Genomic DNA, 19046 nt, shown 5'->3' with positions numbered 1-19046 from the left:
ACATGGTGTTGTAATCTGCATTCAAATTGCAGTCTTTTTTTTTTTTTTCAATTTCCTCATTTCAGTAAGTAAAACTGTTATTTAAATTATATCATCAGTCTACACATACAGATTTCATTATAAAATGATATCAAAATATTACAATTTCATCGTTTTTTATCCTAAATTTTTAGGGGTACACGGGAACCTATAAAAATGCCCAAGGGGTACAGAGGAACAAAAAGGTTGGGAGCCCCTGCTATGGGGTAAAGGTTCACAACCATCACTACTCTATTGCGTATGTTGTTATAATCACTCTTCTAGATTTTTAGCTGCATGAGGAGTCTAGAAATTTGGAAGCAGAATAAGGAATTTTTAGTTGAGAAGGTGTCGGCAACTTCCTCGGTGCAAAGAAGGGCTGAGGTTGTGCCAGAAGGGAGCAAAATTTAGTTCAAAAGTAATGGAGGGCTGAGTCAAGTGGCAATGGAAAATAGACAGATACAAATACTAAAGACAGTAAAATCAAAGTGTATCCTTACCCTGGGGGATGTGCTCAGTCCTCCTGCCTGACTGGTGTTGACGCTCTCTGCTCCCCACTTGTTGCTCTCTGCCAAGGACACAACAATATATACACACGTACATACACACACACAGAAAGGCTGGCAGGGAAGGGTGCGGAGGCAACCCTAACATTCTGCCAGGCACCAGCGGCTAGGGTTGGGTCTTCAGCACAGTGTTGGCAGCCTGGACTGATCCCTGGCAGCCCTCAGCTAACCCTAACACTTGTATACCATTTGCCTTTACTAAGCTATGCCCTGAAATATTAGAATATGCTCCTGTAAGACAAGGATATTATATTGCATCTGTCCTCTGGTAGATCATTATGTTATATGGAAGTGTTCTCTCAAGCATCTTATATTTGTATCTATCTTAATAATTCCAGTTTTCATATAGAGATTTTTTCTTTCTCATCTTCAATATATGATAAGACAGACAATTTTTCTGTCATTCAAATCTATCATATCTATCATTTATCATCTCTATCATCTATCATTCAAATTTATTCCTCTGGTTGAAATAAAATCACCAAAAATGACCAAGATTAAGGTTTAAAAATCTCTCTACTACTAACACCAGGCAGCCAGTAATTAAAAATCTTAGGACCTGTTTTTTACTAAGAAATATCTATTAACTGACCAACACAATCATTTACCATCTGCTGCCTAGAGTCAAAATGATGAAAAGAGGAAGAACCAATCAATTTCTTCCCCCCTCATAACCTGCTTTCCTTTATAGCTAGCAAAGAAAAGCAACCAAATTCTTATGTAAACTATTTTATCTGACCCTGACTGGTGATGCAAATACTAACTTCATCCTACTCCTAGAAACATATATAATGCCTTTTCAAACAATAGATAATAACCTACAAAAGAAAAAAAAAAAATCATTAATGGTCTCAAGTTATGTTAAGAACACACTCGTCATGCAGCGGCACACAGACACACACGTCGCTGAACACACTCGGTCCATGCCATTAGCCCAAGCTGGTACACACATGCAAGAATTAGTAACATGCTGTCTGTGTTTACGTGTGTGTGTGTGTGTGTGTGTGTATGTATGTGGTGTGTGTGTGTGTGTTGTAAATGTATGAGTATGTGTGTATGGGGATGTGTGTGTGTGTGTGTGTGTGTGTGTGTGTGTGTGTCGGGAAGAGAGAGGAAGGCAATGGGAGGCTCTGGTCAAGCTTACATCAACACACAGTCATGAAGTACACAAACTCAGTCCACGGCTCATGACCGACTGACCCACCAATCTAGCTTAACAATACACAGCGGAAATTCATATGGACTGGCTGGAATAAAGAAGCTTTTTGGTATCGAGAAAAATATATATAAGGAGAATTTTGTAGAGTACCTTATGTCTAATCCACAGATATCTAAAAGTAGCATTAAATATACCATACACATATTTTATTGTGAGGGGAGTTGTTCCCTTTGTTTCTGGCCTTATGTTTAGAGGTACAGCAGTCAGCCCTTTGCCTACAGACCCTCGGCAACAGATATAAACATAGACGTACTTGAGGTAACAGAGAGCTAAAACCAATTGAAGAGCAGGTGAGAATCATTGATAACTCTTTAGTCCATACCAGTGAGCTTGTCAACACCAACGGTCACCCTTTCCAGTAGCTCAATGCCTTCACTTTTAACCTTTCTAAGTAAATGAAAAAATGAAAAGTTTGCAGCATTCTTTTTCCAATATATTGACAGTCTGAAGAGGTGACACAATGAAGAAACTGCCAATTACTGAAGCCCTTTTTGACAACCACTGGAATGGACTAAAGTTACGTCTGCATCAAGGCAAAAATGATAATTATAAAAAGAGAGAACTTAAGTCTTAGGCCAATATTCTCAAGCATTTCCCGGCTCACACACCCACACTTGACTAGGCTTCCACTGAGGCTGTACTAATCTTTGCATGGGTAGTTTTATGAGGCAAGAGATAGTTTAACAAGGCTTCTGGACCATGAACATGAAAACCACTCATTAGAACCCAACTAATCTCCTCTGTAGCCTTGGGAAATAGATGCTTTGAGATTGTGAGAGCCAGAATCACCTGAGAATTTTGACCTTACTGCTGTTGGGTCCTGTAGCTGCCTCTCTCTGTGTGTTCTCCATTCCCGCAACACCCAGGCGACACAGTGGGCTGACTACTGCACGGACTGACCACACATACAATGAGAACAGTGCAGGAGAAAAACTGTTAAGGTTATGTACATCTTGGGTGACCAACAGAACATGGAGTGACTCATTACCTTACAGTACCAATGGCTAGGCTACTGAATTACACAGAGAAGATCAAATAAGGAGCTAAGAGGTACTATTGTATACATTCCCATATTATATAGACTATGGCTTAAAACTGTGCACTTGTGGAATATGAATTTAGATAATGCTTTAGTCCTATGTCAGCTGAGGCATTTGAAAGAGAATGGGAGTGAGGAACAGGGACATTTTTTTCCTAGTCTGCACTGGGAAAGACAAGAAAAAACAAGTTGCAAGGGAAAAGCCACCTTGTATCTGGTGTACCGAGGGTCACTTTTCCCTTGTAATCCTTGTGTCTTGTTCTTCCTGGGATATGTAGCCCGACTTTCCTTCCTTTCCCAGTGTAAACTCAGAAGCATGTACTCTGTCCCTTATGCTCCTTCTCTTTTAAATGCCTCAGATCTCGGAACAGCTTGTTTAATGGTAGACTCAAATGTATAGGGGAATAAAATTACGACTTAGGAATTACTATATAGTGTACATACTGGTGATACTGAAGACTGACTATGTGCTTTGGTGAACTATATACGGAGACAAGAGTTTGGGATCTTTGTTACTTCTTGCAATAGTGATTTAGTGATGTGTTAAGATATAAGTGAGGAAAATAGAGAGCTAGAAGGAGATTATATTGAGCTTTAACTATGTGCAAGGGTGAACTGTATACTGAGACAAGAGTTTGGGATCTTTGTTACTTCTTGCAATAGTGATTTAGTGATGTGTTAAGATATAAGTGAGGAAAATAGAGAGCTAGAAGATTATATTGAGCTTTAACTATGTGCAAGGATCAACTGTTTACTGAGACAAGAGTTTGGGATCTTTGTTACTTCTTGCAACAGCTGTTTTAAATAATCTATTGAAATATATAAGGAAGGAAAATGAAGAGCTGGAGGGACTGTGCTATATTTACATCCTGATATTATACTGTGCTTCTAACTTTGTGAATTGGTGATAGATTTACGGACGAAACATTCAGTCCTTCGTTACTTTTTGCAATAACTGTTTTAGGGATCTATTTATAAATAAGGGATAAAAATGAAGAGCTAGGGGGATTGTGGTATATTTACATTTTCATATTATACTGTGCTTCTAACTATGTGCATGGGTGAACTATATACTGTGACGAAAGATTTAGCCCTGCCTCACTTCTTGCAATAGGTATTTTAACGACCTATAGAAACATTATGAAGCAAAGAGGGGCAGTGCTGTACATCCTGATACCATAATGTGCTTTTAACTATATGCATTGGCGATCTATTTACCGAGACGAAAGATTTAGGGCCTTGTCACTTCTTGCAATAGGTATTTTGACGATCTATTGAGACATAAGGGAGCAGAGAGGGATCATAATGTGCTTCTAAGTATATGCGTGGGTGAAATACCTATTGAAACGAAAGCCTCAGCCCTTCGTTACGTCTTGCAATAACTATTCTAATATTCTTTTTTAGGTATAAGGAAATTAAATGTGTACATTCTAATATCATACTGTCAATATCAGCTATGTGCATGGGTGAGATACCTATTGAAACGAAAGCTTTAGCCCTTCATCACTTATTGCAATAACTATTTGGATACTCTGTTTTAGGTATAAGGAAATAAAACGAGTGTACATTCCAATATCATACTGTGCTTTCAACTATGTGCACGGGTGAAATATTTACTCAGAGACGAAAGCTTTAGTTTGCCCTTCATCACTTCTGGCAGTAGTTTTCTTTAATGGTCTATCTATATATAAGGGACGAGCTAACACTATATAGGAGGCATTCAGAGGAGAAGGAGCGTAAGGGACAGAGCCATTCTATTCTAGTCTGCACTGGGAAAGACAAGCTACATATCCCAGGAAGAACAAGATACAAGTTGCTCAAGGGAAAATCGACTCTCGGTACACCAGATACAAGGTCACTTTTCCCTTGCAACCCATTTCTTTCAGGCTATGAATCCCAGGAAAAACAAGACATGAGTTGCAAGGGAAAAGTGACCCACAGTACACCCAACACAAGGTCGCTTTTCCCTTGCAACTAGACATAGGGTGCAAGGGAAAAGTGACCCTTGGTACACCAGATACAAGGTCCCTCTTCCCCTGTCACTTCTAGTTCTTCCTGGGATGTGTAACCTAGCCTTGCCTTCCTTTCCCAGTGCAAACTAAGAAAACAGTGTCTCGATCCCCAATTCCCCTCCTCAAAACACCTCAAATATGCTCTAATCTCCTCTATATCCTTAACCGTAAAGGCTTAGATTCTATTCAGTTTAAGGAGTAACTCTATACGAGGTTTATCATGTACATACAGTCACAGGTTGAAAGCATGCACAAAGATTACTGCATTCCCAAACCCTCCGTCCCTTCCCTCTTACGAACGAGTCTTTAGAGGATGACAACACTGTGCATGTATATATAGTCTGGTTTAGGTGCCAGGGAGGAGGAGGAGGCCAGAGCAAGGGGGAGGATGTGGACCAGGATAGCAATGTGTGTAAGTAAAGTCTGTGTTTCGGTCTATGAGGAATTATTATTATTATTGTTATTGGGGTCGATGAAAGGGCGTCAAGGGAAAGTTAAAAAAATGATATAGACCTAAACAAAATTATTATTATTATTGTTATTGGGGGTCGATCAAAGGGCGTCAAGGGAAAGTTAAAAAAATTATATAGTCCTAAACAGAATTCCCTTGGCAAGTAAACAGTGGATATGAAGAACAAGAGAGACTGACAGTAAAAAAGAAGAATTAAAAGAGAAAAAAAAACGGGAGCTGGGACTACAACAATACCTAATGAGTTACCAGCTTTGCGTTGACTACCTATCATTAACACAAGCGTCTTTAACCCGGCAGCTGCGGGGGTCATGTTTCTTAGGTTAGGTTAGGTTAGGTTAGGTTAACGGCCCCTCTAAGCAAAATAATTAGACAGAATCATCACTCACACAAACCATTTCATAATATATATCAACGCATGTGTGATCAGTTTATGCATCATCTATTTTGGGAGGTTTATATCATGGCAGAAATTTGGCCCGTCGCTGGTACTCGGTAAAGCCACGAATTTGGCCCGTCGCTGCTACCGGGTTAAAATGCTACAAGTATCTCTAAACCAGGAGTTCCCAACCATTCTCTGCCCATTACTCTGTTTTCCACACCTCCCTTCACTCCTTACCCCTTATTTCTTATACTTCCACGATAACATTTTAGCCCATACTTTAAAAGTGTATTAATGAATATGTATAACCTCTATTATGCAGAGAAGTAATATCTTTTGAATAAACTGGACCAGAAAAGGGCAGATTCAGCCTCCCCTGTCTAAAGCCTATCACAATGGGTATGATTTTACTGATTTCTTTTAACCTGGTAGCAGCGACGGGCCAAATTTGCAGCTTTACCGTGTAGCAGCGACGGGCCAAATTTGCAGCTTTACCGTGCAGCAGCGACGGGCCAAATTTGTGGCTTTACCGTGTAGCAGCGACGGGCCAAATTTGTGGCTTTACCGTGTAGCAGCGACGGGCCAAATTTGTGGCTTTACCGTGTAGCAGCGACGGGCCAAATTTGTGCCATGATTTAAACCCCCCAAAATAGATCATACATAATCTGATCACAAATGCTTTTATATATATTATGAAATGGTTGGTGTGAGGGGTGATTTTTTCTCATTTTTCTCGCTTGGGGGGACCATTAAGAAATATGATCCCCGCTGCTACCGGGTTAGTTGTTTTCCCTCTGTCTCCCCATTGCCCTACAGAAAAGACCAAATTACCCCAGGCTGAGAACCACTGCTCTAGATCAACAGCTGTGCACCTCAACAACCATCACATACAGCCCAAAGACCAACAGGAAGGTATGAGAACTCTAACACAATTATACAATGTCTGAAGCTGATTCCACCGAGTCAAAAACAATACTCAGCATGTACCAAGACCTATCTCCCTTCACCCCTCAAAACTATCCCTCAATAACATAGTGTCACAACATAGCCTAAAAGTTACGCAGGGATGAGAACTTCTATCACACCGGCTGGAAGGGCTTGTAGTTTGCTGCTATTATTACTATAGAAGACGAAACAGGAGGAGGAGGAGGAGGAGGAGTGCGTGTGGGAATGTTACAGTGATACAAGACAGGGAATACCAGGAAATACCAGATGTTTGCGTGCATGGGTTGATGGTTGATTTTCTGTGAAGAGATGAATGGCTTTATGCCTGTGGAAAAGATAGTGGTATTATTAGAGGTAGTAGTAGTGGTAGTAGTAGAAATAGAAGAAATCTTTAGTGTGTGTGTGTGTGATGGAAACTCTGAGGTATGCAATGTAATGTGATGTAAGGCTGTGTGTGTGATGTGAGAGTAAGTCAGCTGAACACTACTAATGCAAGGAAGGAATGGCAGGGAAGGGAAGGGAAGGGAAGCGCTGAGGCAACAAAAGATGGGTTGGCACGGCCGCTGAGGCACACACAATGCAACTCAGGACTGACGACTCACATGCTCGCTCGTAACTATGAGAAAATTTAAAAATCCATCTAATAAACAAAAATGAAGGAGTTTTACGGCACTACTCTTACAAAAATGCTTGAAAAATGTGGAAACGAGGTCAGAAACTACTAATCTTGGAAGCATTGGGCACACTGGATGATCTAACAAGCACTGATGTAGGGATTTAGGAACTGAACTATAGCACTACTCATAACTGCTTGAAAAATGTCGATAAAACAAGGCTGGGAAAGTACTATGTAATCTTGGAAGCATTGGGCACAGTGAATGATTTAACAAGCACTAATGTAGGAATTTAACTAAAGCTCTACTCATATAACTGCTTGAAAAATGTGGATAAAACAAGGCTGGGAAAGTACATGATCTTGGAAGCATTGGGCACAGTGAATGATCTAACAAGCACCAACGTAGGAATTTAACTAAAGCACCACTCACTACTCATATAACTGTGCTTGAAAAATATGGACTCGGGGTTGGAAAAGTACTATTCTCGGAAGCATTGGACATACTGGATGATCTAACAAGCAATGGTGTAGCGATTTTACAACACCACTACTCTTTATAACTGTGCTTGAAAATGGTTGAAATGAGGTTGATAAAGCAATATTTTGAGAAGCACTGAACACTACTACAGTCGCTACATGCCAAAAATTGATCCCTTAGTCCCTCAACCCTTTCTGGACGCATCACTGACTAGCCTAAGATAAAAATATTTGTTGTTTTGTGTAGTAAAATGAATTGAACCCAAGGAAATAATCTCGACACATACTTCTAATTCGTCTGAGATAAAAAATAATAATGATAATAAAACGGCAAGTCATAAACAATAATAATAATAATAATAATAGTAATTCACCATCGTCACAGTTTCACTAAAGAAATAATAATGTACAAAGTATAATGAGGTCTATAAATCATAAAGGGAAGCGAATTAAGATGAAAAAGAAAAAGCATAATATTAACAAGACAGAGGGAGGTGCGTGTGTGCGTGTGTGTATGTGTGTGTGTGTGTGTGTGTCGGAAGGTGAGGGAGGGCTGGCTGGCTGGTTGAAGATTATATGCAATGTGTTAAGTTATCCCAATTCTTCTCTGCATCTCTGGTGATCGCTTTTCCGCGCTTCCATGAACCAGCGACAACCAAGGATGTGATGGTACGACGGACGCACTTACGGAATGAGAAATGAAGAATGAGAAGGTTTTTGAGAATAGGTCTGTTTTAGCAATGTGTTAAAACTAGTATAGTAGAATAGAGACATAGAGAGATAAGAAGGTTTTGAGAATGTGTTAGAATTAGTAATAGGAGAAGAGACATAATTAGATTAGAAGGTTTTGAGAATAAGTTTGTTTTGAGAATGTGTTAATACTAGTATATGAGGAGAGAAACATAGATAGATTAGAAGGTTTTGAGGATAAGTTTGTTTTGAGAATGTGTTAGAATTAGTAATAGGAGAAGAGAGACATAATTAGATTAGAAGGTTTTGAGGATGAGTTTGTTTTGAGAATGTGTTGGAATTAGTAATAGGAGAAGAGAGACATAATTAGATTAGAAGGTTTTGAGGATAAGTTTGTTTTGAGAATGTGTTAGAATTAGTAATAGGAGAAGAGAGACATAATTAGATTAAAAGGTTTTGAGGATGAGTTTGTTTTGAGAATGTGTTAGAATTAGTAATAGGAGAAGAGAGACATAATTAGATTAAAAGGTTTTGAGGATAAGTTTGTTTTGAGAATGTGTTAGAATTAGTAATAGGAGAAGAGAGACATAATTAGATTTGAAGGTTTTGAGGATAAGTTTGTTTTGAGAATGTGTTAAAACTAGTATAAGAAAATAGAGATACAGATAGATGAGGTTTTAATAGTAATTGTGTTTCGTATATGTGTCAAACTAGTAATAGAGATATAGACAGATTAATAGATAGAGAGATAAATAAATATAGACAGACAGAGTGTTTTAAAACGTGTTAAACTAGTAATTGAGATATAGAGATTAATAGATAGACAGATAGATAGATAGATAAATAGATAGGTCAATAAATATAGATAAATAAAGCTATGAAACACAGTATAATAAGCACATACAATAACCATCTCACGTCACATAAAAAAAACAGGAAAATGAAGAAGATAATGAACAAGATCAAATCCTACCCTCAAAGAAGTAAAAAGGATCAAATCATAAGGAATCAAACACAAGAGGAATCCGAATGTATTGCTGAAGCGTCACGTCTGTTGTTGTTGTGGTGGGTGTGAATTAACATGTTGGTTGTCGGGTGGTTACGGATGTCCTTGAGAATGAGGAGGGAGTCGTTAGGTTGCTGGCGGAACACAGACACACAGGCAGAGGCTCAGGACGTCACATGGTCATAAGGGAAACAGAGGAGAAGGAAGAGGAGGAGGAGGATGCAAGGATGTGGTAGCCGGAATGTCAGGCACTAAATATATATAGCTACATGTGAGGTGCAAGTCTATATATATCAATGCCTTACAAGAACCGTTTCCGACCTGCACACTACAACACACATAAAACAACTATGCAACACTAACAGGTGGTCTTATGTGTTGCTATGTACATAAAAAGATACAAAACAAGGGTAGAGTAAATGATATCAAGCATAGCAATGAGAAACTGAGAGTTGATAAGCAGGTATGTACAGGTAGACAGCTTGGCAAAGGAAGGTGGTGGCGGGCAGCAAGCGAGTGTGGAGTGTGTGAGGTACAGGAAGTTAAAAGAGATGCAATGAGAAGCAGCTACAAGTCCAAGTGCTTTCTTTTATAATCGTCAGCTGAGGTTGGGACGGCGCAGGGAACAGGACCACATCCATTTCTCTCTAGGAGCGGTGGTTAGCAGGCTTTCAGTTTCTTGTTTTATCTTTGCTCTGGATCTTTTCTTTTTTGTACTATATATATAAAAGAAGCCTGAGGATGTAACAAAGTGTACTTTTGTGCCAAGTTTGAAGAAAGTGGCTCTTCTTGAATTACAGGTTGCCGACCTCTGCCCTCAACCCATGACCTTAGGGTTGATCCAAGTGCTTGATGGGGTGAGGGAGGGAAGGAAGTGGCCAAGAGTACCCCAAGTCTAGCTGTGGACCCCCAAGGCTGGCTGTGGTCCCCCAAGACTGGCAGTGGTCCCTCAAGGATGGCTGTGGTCCCCTAAGACTGCCAGTGGTCCTGCTCCCTGTGCCTCCCTTCCCTTGAGGTGAGGTGGACTAGTAGTGGTGTGAGTTATACTAGAGTGTAGAACAAGTGAGTGAGTCGAGGGACAGGTACCTGAGGGGGAGTAAGAATGAAGTAGCGGCTGGTCAAGGTGGTGGTGGTGGTGGTGGTGGTGTTGGTCGGGGGTTTGTTGAAAGGCCAGGTGTGGTGGTGGTTGTGTTTGTTGAGATTGCTGCTGCTGCTGTTGCTGCTGCTGTTGCTGCTGTTGCTGCTGCTGCTGTTGCTGTTGTTGCTGCTGCTGTTGTTGTTGTTGTAATTGTGGCTGTTGTTGTTGCTGCTGTTGTTGCTGTTGTTGTTGTTGTTGCTGGTGCTGTGACGGAGGTGGCTGCTGCTGCTGTGGTTGTGGCTGGCCGGGGGAAGGGGAGCTTGGCCCTACCCCGCCCCCCCCACCCCCTGTGCTCCGAGCGCCCACGTGGGCCCGCAGTTCATTTCGAGTGTACTCACTGAGCATGCCATTCCCGCCTGCACAACCACCAAGGAACTCATGAGGCAACCAAAAAATGAGTTAAAAGAGCAACTTACAAGGAATGAGACTGCAACTTAAAAGAAGAAATTTTTAATGCTGCAAACCATGAGGGAAAGAAATTATTGAAATCTATAAATATGAGTAGTTATGGCTGTTAAGAAAGGCCTCTTCTTAGCTGGCTTTTTTGTTGCTTTGTTGCTTACTGTTGAGCAGCTTTGATGAAGGTGTTACTTGTCAATACTTAGTAGTAGAAGTAGTAGCAGTAGTAGTAGTAGTAGTAGTGGTAGTAGTCACATGTGGTTGGTTAAGTATAAGTAAATAAAGTCGTAATAAAGAATGCATTGAATGTGGAATGGACAGGTAAATAAATATGCATGGAAAAAAAGTATGTAAGAGGGAAGGAAAAAAAAAGACATTGATGGGAAGACCTGTAGGCAAGGCAGTCTCAATCAATCAATCGAAAAATGTATAAAAAAAAAATATTAGAAAAAAATCATGATAAACCTTATTAGCTCACATGAATAATTACTGTATAAAAAACAAAAACAAGAGCATGTCATTATGAACAAAAAAACAAGAAAAAACAAGACAAACAGGAAAGCAAGACAGAGGTGTAGGTAATAGTAGTCACAGATTAACGGGGATGAAAAAAAAAATAAATGTGGACCAATTAGATTAGATGTGAGATTCAGGTTACTGGGGACAACAAGGGACAAGGGACCAGTCAGGATAGGGAGGACGGATGAGGACAAGGAAGGACAAAGGAGGACAAGGACTGGCTCAGACACACACTCTCAGGGGTAGGAGGACGGGGGTGCAAAATGGGTCACGTTACGAGTGTTAAGTTTGGGGTCGCGGCCACACACGTAAGCATGGGTCACTACCAGTCTGCCTGCCCACAACAGAGGTCAGCGCAGCACAGGTGGTCTAAACATATAGATTAACCAGGTCAGGCAAATCACTGTCTTGCACGGCTTAACAGAGAACACTGGTTAATGGTCTCACACAAGCACACTAGCCAGGCAACTGAAAACCTCGAAAATGGACTCAAATATGGATGCTACGTCTTGTCTGCGGCCTTAACGACAGACTGCTGCTCTAGGGTGTGTTTCGAGGTCTTGGTTACCTCTCACGGCAAGCACGGCCACACAGGGACAGCGCCGATGCAATCTCGTAAATGTGGTGCAGAAAACGCCGCGTGCTGACCAGCCGAGGTTTGACAAGCACATGATTCAAGAGTCTACTGCCCTTTGATGTGGCCAAGGTGATGAGGGTCTAGGCACGGATGGGATGCTGAGTGTCAATGTTCTGATGCTGAATGTCTGTGGAATTTTGTAAGGGATGAACTTGGCTCTGTCTCTCGCTGTCCTGTCACAATGCCTTGACCAATGAACCCTGAGGTGAACCAGAAACAAGTGTGTTCCGATACGGTGTTATGTTGCAGTTTCCAACACGTATGACGATGATTCCTAAATATGACAGTAAAATAAGAATTTTAATGTATAGGTTACATTGAAGTTTTACATCATCTCTGTGACCCTGTTTCCTGCTAGGGCAGGGTGGGGGACTATGGAGACCTTGTGATCATTCTGATGAGTTGAAATCCATAATTTCAATCTCCTGTATCATTGGAACTACACATGTTATGACCCTTTAAGTTGTCTACTTCAACACATAGTAGTTCAAATACTGAGGCATCCTCTCCATTACTGAGGCATCTGCCCATTTCTAAAGAAAAGAAAAACAATTTCTAACACCTGATGAATTTTATATTACTGTTTTTCTTTAAAAATAGTTGAACTGTGGATCTAACCTGACCCTTTACAAGAATTTTATAGGAGAGCTAACATAATATAATGACTAGAACATACGCACTTAAAATTCAGTGACCTTTCTTCTTGCCTGGCAGAAGGTTACGAAGGGTCAAAATGGCTGTTGCCTTACGGGGCCGCAAGGGTTTTACTGGAGACAATCAGGAACAGACGGTATTCCCTTTGTGCTGTAATTTCACTGACTTTCACAGGTAAAAGACACATGTAACAAGTTCACCTAAGGTTTCACTGATGGTACGGCATTTAAATTTAGTTTCTGGCTCTCTTGTTCCTCTGAGGACTGACTGCTGAGTGTGACTACTGCTGCACGCTGGACACTGGCACGGCCTATGTTAGTATTGTGCAAGTGAGTGACAACAGTGGTGTGGCACTGTGGCTACCTAGTGGTGGTGGTGGTGGTGGTGGTGGTAGTGGTGGTGGTGGTGATGTGCACGTGATGGTGGCGGGCAGGAGAGGACTTACCCGAAGAGGTCCTGGCAGGGTCAGGGGCCCCATAGTAGTGGGCAGCCACCTCATAGTTGTGAGGGTGGGGTGGGAGACCCCCATCGTAGCCCTGGGGCATTACCCCTCCAACCAGCCCCGGCATGCCCCCCCCAGGGCCGCCGCCCCCCATGGGCCCACCGCCCATCATGTGGCCGCCCTCCACCGGCCCCGCAGAGGACACGGCCACCGGCCCCATCGGGGAGCCGGAGGAGGTCATGAGCCCCGGAGGGAGCGAGCCCGGGTGGTGGTGGACCATGTGGGCGTGGCCGAGGGAGGAAGGCGGCACAGAGTGGCCGGGGAGGTGGCCGCCCGGAGCCGGTGACAGGTGGGAGGGGGGTGCGGGTGGGTCATGGTGGTGGCCCGGGGCCGGCGGGAAGGGGTGAGCACTGCGCGGGGAGTGCACACCTAGAAGACACACCGCCCCAGGTCAGTCACCGCGCTGCAGCCACACACACCCATGCACGCTGTGACTACCAGTGCACACACCCACTCAGGCCGTGGTCACTCACACACACACACACTCACACACACACACACACACACACTTGTGCATCACTTAGCCCTGACTTGCACCACCAGTACCACACAGCCTAAATCATAATAATAATCATCATCATCATCATCATCTCTACACTACTCTCATCAACTCTTTTAAACACTGAATTCAATGAGTGATGTGCTGGGTACATTTTTGAAGTGTGAATCTCTACTCAGTCAGTAACATCACATGTGCATCAACATGAACAACATTGCTAGTTATGGAGAAAATTCTATTAATGAAAAAAAAGATTAATTAAAATATGAAAAATATATATAATGAGTTACACATGAGCTCATGATGCTTGTTGCAAGGTGAGGTGCATCTTTTATAAACACATTAATATGGACCAGGAGAAGATCATTCATGGCAGCTAAAGTGTTAATCTTCATGACTCAATCAGTTATTAGTCTTCTCTGGCAGACAAGGAGACCAGTTTAGGCTCATTCACCAACATCACATGACGGACATCACATGGACAACAAACAGTGCAAGTTTCTCTCTCTAATCTGTGCTTTACAAAGTGCTTAACCGACAGCCTCCAATGTAAGAGTGACTATCAAGAGTACTAGAGGTCTGACTCCCGGCGGTCCTGAGCTCTCCTAGCATCGCCGAGGGACGCGCCGGCACCTAACAGGGTGCAGGGTTGATAGGCCTTGGCAATGGTGGCTGGTGGTGGGTTGCTCAGGGAGATCTAAGCCTTGCTCACTCAGGGACATGACAGCTGGTTTGTACAGCCGAGGGGACGGGAGTTACAGGATAGGAAGGTTTGGCCATTCTTGATGAGGCTGAGTGTTGACAGAAAACCAAGAGATATATCATCTGCTCCCAAACAGGAGATTTTGTGAAGGTAGAAGTTGTGTCCTTGGAATACACTGGCTGTGAGAGAGACCGAGGGGGAAAGTGGAGGAAATGGTCCGGAAAGGAAAATGATTGGTGAGCGGAATGCCAAAGAAAAGGATCAAAGAAAATAATGTGGTCTGAATCAAAAAGGTAAATGAAGGAAGCCAGAGCTCACAAGATAACCTGCGACGCTGTGATAAAACAAACTCATTACAGAAAAAAAAAACATTCGTCACGCAAAATACTCTCAAAATAAAACGGAAACTCAACCAATTCATAAACGTATAAACTTCAAACTAACAAAATGGAAAATGACGACTTAACTTTTCTTCCTTTTCTTCAGTAACCGAGCAAGCACTTCACTTGAGCGGCCTGCCTTATAGTCTAGTCATGTGTGAGGCTGCGGCTGAGGACCCACAGCGACTCGCACACACACACACATACACACACACACACCATGGATGCCGGGGAGAGAGAATCTAATCCCTTCCGTACTGGCTGCATGAGGGGGACCTTAAAACAGATTCACAGAGTTCTATTGCATTAGAGAGGATCTACAGAGGCAACAACCTTCTTCACTCAACATCCAGGACTATAGGACAATCCCACAGTGCAATCCAATGGTGTTAAAACTGCCCACACCAAGCAGCTTACTAAATTTATCAGGTTTTCCACAATATAACAGGCCATAGGGACTTCTTGTATAGTATCCTCATGTTTGTTAGCTTATCAATAGCCAGGAAACACTATACAAGAAGGTTATGTATGGTAGTTAATGGACTATGGAAATCGAGACAAATTTGGGGAGCTGTCTGATTTCAGGAATGTCTTAAGCCATTAACTGACTCTGGGGCTGTCCAATAATTCTCTAAAGCCAATAACTAGTCAAAACTTCAATCGTAGCCTGAAATAAACGGCTGAGCAAGGAAAATAAAAGTCTAAATACTCTTCTAAGTGATGGCAAGCATGACTAAGGTGGTGAGAGAATCATTCAAACAAGACACAGAGTTCACTATCATCTCAGGTGCTCTAGGAAGCCGGGAAGCCACTGGTGATTGCTCTGCTATGGGCTAGGGCTACAGGACGGCATGCGCTCGCTCGCTACTGCCAAATATCTGTTTCAGTGTAGGTGGTGGTGACGGCCTGACCTAACATGACCTGGGAAGGGTTTTGCGGCAATGTGCGGTTTGATTTATATTAGATTTTGGTTGTTGGTTGAATGTTAGCTAATTGTTTTGTGAGGGCAGTGAGGAAATTTTAAACTATGCAAGATAAAAATTATACTACATTTAGCTGTTTGTTATATATCGCTCTGAAAAATTATATCTTGGAATTTGTTAATGAGATTGATAAGGAAATTTTTTTAACAATGCGAGATTGAATTCAGCTTCATTTTGGTGTCTCTTGAATACTGCTTGTTATTTTATGGGTTTAGTGAAGATTTTGATGTGACAAATTATTAAGTCTAGGAATTTGTTAACGAGAATAGTGAGGAAATTTTCTACTATGCGAGATTAAAGTTATATATATTTTGTGGTTTGTTGAATACAGACTGTGGATATTTACGAGTGATGAAGATTTTGATGCGACAAATTATTAAGTCTTGGAATTTGTTAATGAGAATAGTGAGGAAATTTTCTACTATGTGAGATTAAAGTTATATATATTTTGAGGTTTGTTGAATACAGACTGTGGATATTTACGAGTGATGAAGATTTTGATGTGACAAATTATTCATCGGACAACAAATTATGTATGTCTTGAAATTCATTGATGAGATAATGTCTGAATTCTGATTTTCTTCACCATTCTGTTATAATTCAGTGACTGTTCATGGGGCAAATTCCTTATCTAATCAATGACATCTAGTACCATTTATTCCTGAGCTCACCAACGCTCAATACAGTCACTCCATAATTACGAGCTACCTTACGCCTGCAGCTCATCTTTGAACAGCCACTAACACCACTGATGGAAAACACTCAAGCTAATTTCTGAACCTCAGTCATGGCTCACTATTGACCATCTAAATACTGCTACAAGGGTATCAACACTAGGGGGATTCAACCTTTGTCAACTAGCTATGGCCTGCAACTTGACTACATTCTACACTACAGCTTATCAACGGCATATAGACTGTGATGGACTAAGTTCCGAGCCTTGATTCTTATGTACTCAACCTCATTCAACCTCTGTGAACTAGCAACAGCCTGCCACTTGTCTACATTCTAACACTGCAGCTTATCAACGGCCTATACACTGTGATGGACTAAGTTCCGAGCCTTGATTCTTATGTATTCAACCTCATTCAACCATAGTGACCTAGCGACAGCCTTCTACATTCAATATCAAAGCTTACTGATGACCTTTACTTTGGTGGACTGAGTAAGTTCCGAGACTTGATCCTTCTACATTCAACCTCATTCAACCTCTGTGAACTAGCGACAGCCTCCAACTAACTCATCTACATTCAGACACCAACAACAGACCTTATCAACAAACTATACGCTGTGATACTTAAATTCTGAGCCTTGACCCTTCCTGTTAGCTGAGTGTCCTATGCTTCAAGGCTATACCCATCACACAGTCACTCTATTACATACTTCACGCTATACAGACATTCCAACTGACCAGACAACGCTGTGAGGAGCTGATTCCTCACCAACAACCATCTCAAGACTAACCCCTGATTGACTCCGTTCCCTTCTCCACTTACGTAAGGGACTCTGATGCTATGAAACTATATGCTCGGGAGTATATACGGAATCCACCTTTTACGTTATTTATATTTACTTGATGTTTATGGACTTTTTTTAATTTAGTGCAACTCTTGTGCAGTCTCTGTCACAGGCGTTGAAGGAGGAGGATGTGAGAGCTTGTTGTTATGTTGGGAAAGGGAAGGAAGGGAAAGGAAAGGCAGATGAGAGGAGTGAAGGTGGGCAGGTCGATGAGGCTGATGATGAGGAGGTTGCTGTGTCTCCCATGCCAGAGGAAGGTACACCAGTGTCCCACAACCACTACACTACGGCAAACCAAACCAATGTTAACTATCGACTACGGAAAATTATGGTAAACCTCAAGAGGCTGAGAAATCATATTATTAGAGGAGGTGGGAAAGTAATCCATGAAGAGAGGTGGAAAGGTGCACAAAATAACTTGAAGGGAAGAGTGGTCCTGTCCTGTCCTGGCCGCCTCCAGCCTTCAGGGGCGGGAGCGAGCCGTTCCTCAGTGTGTCTCAACTACCAAGGCAGTAACCTCAAGTTTGCATTCACAACGGGCGGCGCACGAAGCAGAGTGCCGCGCCCTGGTTACATACCCGGTGGCATTCCCACGGGGGCAGACATGGCTCTCTGGAGGCGGTACTGCTGCTGCTGCTGCTGCTGGGGCTGCTGGGCCTGCTGCTGCTGCTGGTAGAGGAGCGGGGCCTGGCCCTGCTGTGGAGAGGAGGGGGGGTAGGGGCTTGGGTCCCCCTGGCCAGCAGTGCCGGGGGTGGGGGGACCCATGCCCTGGTAGGGGGACTGGCGGGGGCCGGGGCTGGGGACGGATCGCATGGCAGGGATCTGGCCTGCCCGCCCTCCACCGCTGAACTGCCGGCTGCCGTCGTTTCTTACATAGGACTGGAAGGAGGAGAATCACTCAGGCGGTCATTCAGAGGCAGCAATTATTGTTACGTGCACTGATGGTCTTGCCAATAGGGAAAAAGTGAGGAAAAAATATATCAATTCAACACATATTTTGAGCCTGACAAGACCTGTGCACTGTGGGCTTGATGAGGGAAAAACATATTGCTTTCACACATATTTTCAGCCCGACACGACCAATGTGTTTGTGGCCTTCAGGGTGAGGAAAACATATATTCATTTAATCTTGGAGGTGAGGCAAAAATACATTCATTTAATAAGACTAAAGTGACTTACAAGTTGTGCATTAAGCATTGGGTTCTGTAACATGAGTGAGGGTCGCTGTGAGCCCGGCGAGGACCACGCTGGACTCTGCTGCCCCGGCGGAACCTGGACTCCGGGCGTGCCAGGGGTGCCAGGACCCGTCGGGGACATCTGGGGGAGAGGCTGGCCCCCCTGGGGATAGTTTGGTGGAGCTGGTGACCCTTGGGAGAGTCTTGGGGACAGCTGGGACCCCTGAACCCCTTGGTAGCTGCCCATCTGCCCACTGGGGAGGGAAAGGAACAAGTCTATTAATATTTATCCATTATATACTATACTATTTATCTATCTATTATTTGTCTATTATTTGAAGCCTGATACTTGATGATGACAAAGTTTGTTTATCTGCACAGTCACCCCTTAAAAAATACTGGCTACTTTATGAACAACAGGACAGAGAATGAGTAAAAGAAAGTTAAATACAGAAGCTTCAAATAACAGACCAACACTATTTATTTAAGGCTCGGAGCTG

At 42.5% G+C, this 19046-nt stretch overlaps 1 protein-coding gene across 13 annotated transcripts in view; it reads right to left on the bottom strand.

Annotated features, from left to right (window-relative positions):
* The window catches only part of LOC126986109 (nuclear receptor coactivator 1-like), a 180413-nt gene that overhangs the window by 2907 nt on the left and 158460 nt on the right, over positions 1–19046 (bottom strand). For 9 of the 13 annotated variants that reach the window (XM_050841882.1, XM_050841860.1, XM_050841834.1 and 6 more), the window contains 5 exons: positions 18551–18800; positions 17950–18250; positions 13232–13657; positions 10526–10933; positions 519–586 (listed from right to left, as the gene is read on the bottom strand). In XM_050841882.1, coding sequence (XP_050697839.1) covers positions 519–586; positions 10526–10933; positions 13232–13657; positions 17950–18250; positions 18551–18800 — 1453 coding nt within the window. The remainder of the gene's footprint in view (positions 1–518; positions 587–10525; positions 10934–13231; positions 13658–17949; positions 18251–18550; positions 18801–19046) is intronic. The other 4 variants (XM_050841893.1, XM_050841931.1, XM_050841904.1 and 1 more) reach the window with 3 other exon arrangements.

This window comes from Eriocheir sinensis, chromosome 5 (genome assembly GCF_024679095.1).
Source record: "Eriocheir sinensis breed Jianghai 21 chromosome 5, ASM2467909v1, whole genome shotgun sequence".
Classification (NCBI taxonomy): domain Eukaryota; kingdom Metazoa; phylum Arthropoda; class Malacostraca; order Decapoda; family Varunidae; genus Eriocheir; species Eriocheir sinensis.
Note: the sequence above shows the minus strand (reverse complement) of the source record. Positions and strands in the feature narration are given on the sequence as shown.